This window comes from Coregonus lavaretus (genome assembly GCF_964263955.1).
Source record: "Coregonus lavaretus genome assembly, contig: HAP1_SCAFFOLD_7783, whole genome shotgun sequence".
NCBI lineage: Eukaryota > Metazoa > Chordata > Actinopteri > Salmoniformes > Salmonidae > Coregonus > Coregonus lavaretus.
In genome coordinates this window covers 2,591-12,500 of record NW_028161199.1, presented here as the reverse complement: position 1 = coordinate 12,500, position 9,910 = coordinate 2,591, and the positions used below count along the sequence as shown (strand labels likewise).

The following is a 9,910-nucleotide window of genomic DNA, read 5'->3' as shown; positions in this document are numbered from 1 at the left end:
TCCTTATAATACAGTGAACGTACCACACCTTAATGTGATGTTATATTTTGACAATTATTTTGAAATTGAATTCCATTAATTCCTAGTTATTTTTGCAAAAGAAAGACACACGTTTCAATGTGGCGTGTTTTTTTGTTACGTTGTGTAGCTGAGACCAGCGATGCCGCCGCGGCCTGAATCCAGCCCCTGTCGGGACATGAAACCAGAAAATATCATTAACCTGTTTGATGCTGCTGCTGCTCCGGGCATCAGTGTTACGTCTCCAACACAGGTAAGGCCTGTTCTCTGTTCTCTTCCTTTAACCCTTTGTAACTCCTTACCCTAACCCATACTCTACCCTAATCCTGCCCTATCCCCCTTATCAGAACCCTAGCAAGCTGTTACACATCGACAGAGTTGCAGTTGATATTTTGTTGATAGGCCTTCTATTGGCGACTATCATCCAAGGTTGGGGTCAATTTGGAATTGAAGTCAATTCAGGAAGTGATATGAATTTAAAATCCAAAAATTTTAAACTTTTGACATAAATAAATAGCATCTCGTTTTTAGATTAATGACAAGTTATTTCAAATGAATTGAATTGGAATTTCAGTTTTGTTCCTGAATTGACTGTCTTACGTTTGACTTGACCCCAACTCTGCTATCCACATAAAGTGTGACCCCTTGCTAATCCCGCCCTCCTGTTAACTGTCCGTATGTATCTTGTCCTTCCTTCCCCTGTCAGTTTGAAAGCCCTGCTGGGGCCAACCTGTTGGACATGGACCTGTCCACCCTGGCTGCACCATGTCATGGTGGCACAGCCGTGTCCCCAGCCTCTCAGGTGGGTTGGCCCGGTCTGTCAGATGGCCAGGCAGGCAATATGTCAAGTGGGCGCTCTGTCATATTGGTATCAGCTCCTATACGTGTGTGATACACGCTCAGAACCTGGCTGAGTTCAGTCTGCATGGAGAGATATTCATTGCCCACTGTGTATAGTTGACTCGTTAGCATTTTCACCATTTCTGTTCGTTTAGACGTATGACGTTGAAGTGCATGGGGTTGAATTAAACAGACACAGTGTTTATTTTGTGTTTGAGCATCTCTACCCCTCTCTCTCTCCCTTTCTCTTTTTACCCCCCTGAAGGCGGTATCATGGGACACGTGGGAGGTAAGCACAGTCATCATACTCTATATTGGCCATAGATTCCTTCCAACAGGCACTGGCTAGCTGATCCAACAGGGACTGTCTAGCTGATCCAACAGGGACTGGCTAGCTGATCCAACAGGGACTGTCTAGCTGATCCAACAGGGACTGTCTAGCTGATCCAACAGGGACTGGCTAGCTGATCCAACAGGGACTGTCTAGCTGATCCAACAGGGACTGGCTAGCTGATCCAACAGGGACTGGCTAGCTGATCCAACAGGGACTGGCTAGCTGATCCAACAGGGACTGGCTAGCTGATCCAACAGGGACTGGCTAGCTGATCCAACAGGGACTGTCTAGCTGATCCAACAGGGACTGGCTAGCTGATCCAACAGGGACTGGCTAGCTGATCCAACAGGGACTGGCTAGCTGATCCAACAGGGACTGTCTAGCTGATCCAACAGGGACTGGCTAGCTGATCCAACAGGGACTGGCTAGCTGATCCAACAGGGACTGGCTAGCTGATCCAACAGGGACTGGCTAGCTGATCTTAAGGACCGCATGATACTCTCAGAATAACAAAATAGTTATTTTCATGGTTTTCAAGGTTTGCTTTCATGTCGTGACCAAACTGTTATCTCCACAGCTCTGTGTTTTTGTTGGGGAAAATAGTAACACAGAATAGAACCGTGCCTCTGGTCTTCCACAATGTTACCTGGTAGCCTGAGTGCCAGTCTGTGCCATCATGACATCATGCCAACTCCATAACAACAGCATTCTTTGAATTGGAAAAAGCTAATGATCGAAAAGCTAATGATCTTTCCTAATTGGTCTTTTCACTTCTTCGCCAAATCCCCCACGTCTGAAATCATCAATTTTTTTATTTATCAATTAATTAATTCATTTTATTAATTTGAATTAATTTCCTACATTTCTGTTATCCCTGATAATTGGCTCATTGCCATGGAAACCCTGGCCTGACCCGGTTCTTGGTCACTATGGCTTCCTATGGCCTATTTTAACCCATTTCACTGCCCTCTACCCCCTACCGTCGCCCCTACACCCTCGCCACCTACACCCTCGCCCCTACCCCTCGCCCCTACCCCTCGCCCCTACACCCTCGCCCCTACACCCTCGCCCCTACACCCTCGCCCCTACCCCTACCCCTCGCCCCTACCCCTCGCCCCTACCCCTCGCCCCTACACCCTCGCCCCTACACCCTCGCCCCTACCCCTCGCCCCTACACCCTCGCCCCTACACCCTCGCCCCTACCCCTCGCCCCTACACCCTCGCCCCTACACCCTCGCCCCTACCCCTCGCCCCTACCCCTCGCCCCTACACCCTCGCTCCTACCCTCTATACCCTTGCCCCTACCCTTACCCCTTGCCCCTGCCCATTGCCATGGAAACCCTGGCCCTAAACCCGGTCTCTATGGCTTCAAATGGGTTCCTCATGCCAATGGACATGACCCATTCTGCCCATTTAATTGCCAAACCCCCCCCCCCCCCCCCCCGACCCCTCGCCCCTCCTAGCCTGAGGAAGCTCCTGCTCCACCAGAGGAGCCCCAGGGCTGGGATGATGATGGTACCCTGCCGGTGCGTGCTGCCGGCTGGGATGATGACGGTACCCTGCCGGTGCGTGCTGCCGGCTGTGGGGATGACGGTACCCTGCCGGTGCGTGCTGCCGGCTGGGATGATGACGGTACCCTGCCGGTGCGTGCTGCCGGCTGGGATGATGATGGTACCCTGCCGGTGCGTGCTGCCGGCTGTGGGGATGACGGTATAGCTGCCGCCACGGCAGGCTGGGATGACGACGGCTCTCTGCCTGTGAGGGTGGATGACTCCTGGGGGGATGATGCTGATGCTGATGCTACTGCTACATCCGTAGCCCCAGCCACTGCTTCCGCTGCCGCGGCCGAGTCTGAGGCTGCTGGCTGGGATAATGAGGAGGGGGTGCCCCAGGTACGATGGGAAGGGTAGGATGCATCTGGATCTGGGTGGATGCATCGGCTACAACACTGGAGGATACTGATAGCTGTAGCTACATGGTGGTGGAGCTCTCTTGTTCTGTCAGGTTCAGTCTGGTTCTTTCAAGTAGTAGTAGAAAGTGCCAGGTGTCCCTTGAAAATAGGTCTTCTGAACCTCAATGGGACTTCCTGGATAAGCAAAAGGGTTAAATAAAGAAAGAGGGTCTTGTTTCTCCAGCTCAAATTCAAAATGAAATGTATCCCAGTCTTTCAGTCTGTGAATACTGCCTGGCTGTAACAGGGGGTAGTTGATAGACTGGGGTGTATTTTAGTGACATTGTGATGTGCTGTATGTGGAACGGTTCTTCTTCTCACCCTCTCCAACAGCCTGACACACCTGCAGCGTCTACACCTGCATCCGCAGCACCAGAAGAGGTAAGTGGCACCTTGATTGGTTGGTTGATTAATTGATTGATTGATTGATTGATAATTGGTTGATTGGTTGATTGGTTGATTGGTTGGTTGATTGATTGATTGATTGGTTGATTGACTGATTGACTTATTTTTGTCACTTCTTTTGACACAGACTCATGCTGTGGCAGCAGCAGCAACCAACGGGGATTCAGAGGCGGTAGAGATGCCTCCAGCATTCCTCTTCAAAGTGAGTGGGGATGATGATATGTGAATAAATGCTCCGTAGTGTAATATGTATCTATTATTTCCAAGTAGGAAATTAAATTAAACTGAATTTTACTATTTTCTTGATCCTCATCATGTTCAGGTGACCACAATGCATGATTATGTAGCTAATGACTCAGATGAGCTGGAGATGAAGGCTGGAGACATAGTGCTGGTTGTGGCCTTCGACAACCCAGAAGAACAGGTCAGTGATCTTAGTCATAGCCTGATGGTACGTTCTGTTTATGCTTTATCAAATGCCTGTCTTTGTTTGTACATGATTATTATTCCAACAATAGAATAATTAACTACATTTAGTAGCCTTGTTCGAACCAGAATGTGGCCATTTCTGTAGTGTGAGGCAGCTTTGATGTAGTAAGTACCCCCCCTGGAAAAGACTTGAGTCTATCTCATGGCCTTAGCTACATTACAAACTGTGTACTTTGGGTTCCGCTTAATCCACATGATGTGTGTGTTTCAGGACGAGGGTTGGCTGATGGGGATGAAGGAGGAAGACTGGATCCAGAACAAACAGAGCGCGCTCAAAGGAGTGTTCCCCGAGAACTTCACCTCCAGGCTGTGAGAGAGGAGACGCCATATTTATTATCCTCCTTTGACCTCTCTCTCTTCCACAAGATCCTATATTCTCTTCTCTCTCTCTCTCTCTCTCTCTCTCTCGCTGCCAGAATCCTCCACTCTCTTCCCTCTCTCGCTGCCAGAATATTCTCTTCTCTCTCTCTTTCCACCAGATTCCTATTTTCTCTGTCTCTCTCTGACCCAATGACCTGTGCCATCCTCAATTCCCCTGTCCTAACAGCTGTCTGTTCTGTATCCATGAGAAACAGCACTGCATCGTCAGCTGTCTGTTCTGTATCCATGTGAAACAGCACTGCATCGTCAGCTGTCTGTTCTGTATCCATGTGAAACAGCACTGCATCGTCATCTGTCTGTTCTGTATCCATGTGAAACAGCACTGCATCGTCAGCTGTCTGTTCTGTATCCATGAGAAACAGCACTGCATCGTCAGCTGTCTGTTCTGTATCCATGAGAAACAGCACTGCATCGTCAGCTGTCTGTTCTGTATCCATGAGAAACAGCACTGCATCGTCAGCTGTCTGTTCTGTATCCATGTGAAACAGCACTGCATCGTCAGCTGTCTGTTCTGTGTCCATGAGAAACAGCACTGCATCGTCAGCTGTCTGTTCTGTGTCCATTTATAGGATGGTTCACATGCTCTTGTGGGTTAGAAGTCATTTTTGGGGGGGAGTACTGAGGCTATCGGGTCAGATTGTGGCATATCAGTTGATTTGCACTCGTTTTAAATCGCGATAAAAAGTTAATAAATGTGTTTCCGTATACGTACATACTTTCAAGAGATATATTACAAAGGAGTTCATCTAGTGTTCTTTCCCATCTTTGGCAACACAACCAGGCAGAAAATACATTGAAGATGACCCTTAGGGCTTTATAGAGGGTGTAACCTCTTAGAGAAACTCTAGTGGTAAGGCATCACAACATAATACCAGCCCTAAGAAACCTTAGACCTTTTTGATATGACTAGTTGGCTTTCTCCCCAGCCCCTTCACCCCACTAAAGTGTGTTTGTGTCCAGGTTGCCAGGTTTTGTGATGATTCCGGGTTGCCAGTTGTGTGTGATGATTCTGCCTAACTAACCCTCAACCCTGTTCTATACTGTATGTGATAATCATCTGAACCAAACGTTACTAACTTAACTCTACATTCCTGCATCATTTAAACCCTTAAGATATTAAGGAAGCAGACCGTCTGTATAAGGACACTAGATATGGTCGTGTTTTGGTTCCTAAAGGTGTAACAATACAAATCTAAGTCTGAAGGGATATGCAGTTTATTTTGAGAAATGTTATGTGTTGTGTTTCTCCTGTGAAAGATGTTAAGTAACTCTGACCCTTCTGAGGTTGCCATCGTTCTATAGTTTTAAAGATGGTGTGGCTGGTGGTTTACGGTCCAGATTATTCATCATTCAGATTAACTCATTATTTGTGTTTGTATGCTGTCGAGCAATGATCATGGAAGATATGTAAATGGTGAAAAACGGTCAACTCAGAAATTTAAATAATATCATAGAGACATTGTTGTATCCCCAAGCCATGCCCCAGTGCAGTGTGACTTCTGTCATCCAGATTGCCATTCAAACTGACATGACCTGCTGAAATTCTGCAGTAACTTTTTTGTGTCTGTGGGAGTGTCTATGAGCGTGTGTGTGTGTGTGTGTGTGTGTGTGTGTGTGTGTGTGTGCGTTCATGAATCCGCGAGTGTGTGTGTGTGTCCTTTCCATACAGAGAGCTTTTGTCCCTCCTCAGCTGTACCTTTCACTCTATTTATATGCTATTGTCATTGCTTTCACTTCCTCCTGTGTGGTGATTGGATAAGACAGTTTTACAGGAGCCATTCTGATCGGTTAAGGACTCAGGAGAGACTAATTCCACTCAGTCATATTTAAGTACTTTTTATGTTTTTGCCGGCATTATTATTATTATTATTATTGTGCATTTGTCGTGTATATTATATTATATCATATGTGTAATTTAACAAGCTGTGACAAGCGTATTATTCATATCTGTGTATGTGAGTAAATGTGTCAAGGAGCATGCCAAATGAATTCCACGTGTCGTGTGTTATAGGAGCAATCATCTTTGTTGAACTCGTTAGTTGTTCCTTCTCAAGCTATTGGAGACCGACGGTAATAAACAGGAATTTAGAATCTCAACTTGTCTCTTTATTCTTTACACTGTGTTTTCATTCATGTCAATCACTTCCTTGTTCCCATCCTCCGATTCCATTCCAGTCGTCAGTGTTGGCTTTCAATAGTGCGTTATGTGTGTTTTATATGGTATGCCGTGTTTTGTGACAGACTAGCTGGTCAGCGTGACAATTTGGCTCAAGATTTGGTTCGGAGTTTCCAAGATTATATAATCTTATAGCCTTGATAATCAGGACGTTCAAACCAGTTCAGAAGCCATTGTAGTTTAGCATTGAATCACTCATTGTTTGGTTAGTGTGTAAAGATAATGTTTAAAAAAAGGTAATGACAAACTACTGAATGGTTCTTAACTGTAATGGGTCAAAGTTCACCTAGTGCAGTGAGCGGGCAGAGAGAATGACAACACGTTTCAGCTGATCCACTAATGTTGTTGTGAAGGGGTTTGCAGCGGATCAGTTGAAGACAGAGAGCGAGTGAGAGAGAGGTGAGAGAAATCTGTATTCATGCAAAGAGTGTCGACAAGAAGACAACAACAGTATACGATAATGGATGCATGTCAGCGTATTGACCCCGAGCTTCCTGAGGGGAACCAGAAACACCAACAGTTGCTGACACTACAGGTAAGCCCCCTGGTGACTCAGCAGAGTGTCAAAGGTCAAATACATTATTGTAAATTAGTTGAGTTGAATGTACTGTATATATGCATGACTGTAAGTCACTGTGGATAAAAGTGTCTGCTTAATGGCATATAATACGGATTATATATTAACTTCGGACTTACTCTTAAAGCAGTTAAATATAAACCAGTATGGGAAAACACAGTGAAAAAAAGTTGTTGTTTTGATCTTACCTACCTACCACGTGCTTGACAGTTTTCATACTGCAATTTTGTGCATTGTCTTTTTTGTGTTTACCATCTCTTGTGCATTTCTCCCTCTCTCTCTCTCTCTCTCTCTCTCTCTCTCTCTCTCTCTCTCTCTCTACAGCATGTGTTTGTGCAGTGCTCTCTGCTGGTTCTGGTCGACGGGTGTGTTGCAGCAACATCAACTGTTTCAGGATGGAGAGAGAGAGAGAGGTTAACTATCCTCCTTGTTGTTCTGTCTTGGGACATGGTGAGGAATACTCACAATCAATCAATCCCATTTTATTAATGAAACCCTTTTTAAAACTCTGTACGTCACCTCTCAACTCTCTCACTCACACCTGTCTATGATGATCAAACCAAGCATTGAACAGATAGACAGACATGAACAGAACCAGCCTCAGCCTCCCTCTGGTCCAGGCTCCTTATCTTTAGCGATAGTCCTCACTGATTGGTGAGTTAGTCTCTCAGCTCCATCAATCTGACAACCGAACATGTACCTCAGACCACCTGCTCTCATCTCCCTGGTACTGAACACAGCTTTCAGGAGTTATGGGTAGATTCGACTATGTTTCATAACCTTTGTCAAGAGGCTTTAGTACAGTGATACAGATGTGCAAAAATACACATGTATACACTATATATATATACAAAGGTATGTGGACACCCATGCAAATTAGTGGATTCGGCTATTTCAGCCACACCCGTTGCTGACAGGTGTATAAAATGTAGCGCACAGCCATGCAATCTCCATAGACAAACATTGGCAGTAGAATGGCCTTACTGAAGAGATCAGTGACTTTCAATGTAGCACCGTCATAGGATGCCACCTTTCCAACAAGTCAGTTTGGCAAATTTCTGCCCTGCTAGAGCTGCCCCGGTCAACTGTAAGTGCTGTTACTGTGAAGTGGAAATGTCTAGGAGCAACAACGGCTCAGCTGCGAAGTGGTAGGCCACACAAGGTCACAGAACGGGACCGCCGAGTGCTGAAGCGCGTAGCGTATAAAAATGGTCTGTCCTTGGTTGCAACACTCTCTACCGAGTTCCAAACTGCCTCTGGAAGCAACGTCAGCAAAATAACTGTTTGTCGGGAGCTTCATGAAATGGGTTTCCATGGCCGAGCAGCCGCACACAAGCCTAAGGTCACTATACACAATGTCAAGCGTCGGCTGGAATATTGTCACTTCCTGTCATCACTTCCTGTTGAACGCGGAACGAGAGCGAGCTCAATTTGTTGTTTTAGAAAGCTTGTTGTTTTGGAAAGTTTGTTATTTTGGAGAATTTGTTTTGGAAAGTTTTAATCTATTGAAGAAGTTACTAGCTAGCTAGCTACCTTTTGAGTTTGGATCCCGTGGTTGGAATCAGTTGCTGGGACCACTACTATCGGTCCAGTGATCCTGCTGACCAAGACCGGTTCTGATGAGCTGCTTGGCGTAGCAGCTAGCCTAGCTGCTAGCTAGCTGCCTATCAAGGTAGCAGGGTTTTCTTGAGGTCTTGAACACAGCCTGCGACGTGGTTAGCCGTTGTGGCTGGGACCGTAGATTGTCCCGGGCTTGTGGCTGTCTAGATCTCTGCTGTTTGTTGTTGTTTTCAACCTTCCCTGTGACCTGCCCTGTCTGGAACTGAAGGAGTAACAGCGTAACCTACTTTGTTACCATGACAAAGACTAAAGCCGAGTAGTGTTAAGGTACCAGTGGTGTCTCTCTATCACAGGTGAATTTAAACGAACAAAAATAGTTCTACAAGCAGTTGTTAGAACAGCAAGAAAATAGCTTCAAGTGTTTTGTCCAAATACAGGTAGAGTCAACTAATAAAACAAAGGACCGGACCAGAGAGGTCCAGGACCTGAAGAACAGTTTGTAGTTCTCCCAGGGTCAGCTCAATGAGTTTAAACAGGAGAATGGCAAGATGACAGTAATCTGTAAGTCATTGAGAGAGGACATCAGTTCTGTATGTGAATCCATGATAACAATGACGGATAAATCAGATTATCTCGAGGGACAATCAAGGCGGAACAACGCGGTTGTGGAAGGAATTGCAGAATCTCCACGAGACCTGGATGGAGTCTGAGGACAAAGTGAGGGAAATGATCGCAGAGAAACTGAAGATGGACCACAGGAAGCTTGAGGTGGAGTGCTCCCACAGGACAGGAAAACCCACCTCCGGCCCAGGTGACAGGCCCAGGCCGATAGTGGTCAAGGACAAGGTAGCTGTTCTGGAAAGAGCCAAGGACTTGAGAGGAACGTATATCTTCCTCAGCTGTGCACCAGAAGAGGAAAGAACTTATCCCAGCCATGAAAGCTGCCAGAGCGCTTGGGGATATTGTTACATCCGCTATGACAGGCTCATTGTCCTCCTTCCCTCCCAAAAGCCTGGAATGGAGAGCCAAGCCTATGGGTTCATAGCTTCACACACACACTTACACACACCAACTGATTAATGGACTGCTGAATGTATCTTTTTTTCCCTTGCTTTGTTTTCTCTTTTCCATATTATGTCTATCTCTGATAAGCTACCCAGGAAAGGGCTGAAAATAGCC

At 46.1% G+C, this 9,910-nt stretch overlaps 1 protein-coding gene across 1 annotated transcript in view; it reads left to right on the top strand.

Annotated features, from left to right (window-relative positions):
• Positions 1-4,350, top strand: part of LOC311121025 (myc box-dependent-interacting protein 1-like) — a gene marked incomplete at both ends in the record, with an annotated part of 14,991 nt that extends 10,641 nt beyond the window's left edge. The window contains 8 exons of the mRNA XM_084195567.1: positions 149-271; positions 725-820; positions 1,124-1,147; positions 2,656-3,084; positions 3,477-3,524; positions 3,676-3,750; positions 3,871-3,972; positions 4,249-4,350. Coding sequence (XP_084051693.1) covers positions 149-271; positions 725-820; positions 1,124-1,147; positions 2,656-3,084; positions 3,477-3,524; positions 3,676-3,750; positions 3,871-3,972; positions 4,249-4,350 — 999 coding nt within the window. The remainder of the gene's footprint in view (positions 1-148; positions 272-724; positions 821-1,123; positions 1,148-2,655; positions 3,085-3,476; positions 3,525-3,675; positions 3,751-3,870; positions 3,973-4,248) is intronic.
• Between the last annotated feature and the right edge of the window lie 5,560 nt (positions 4,351-9,910).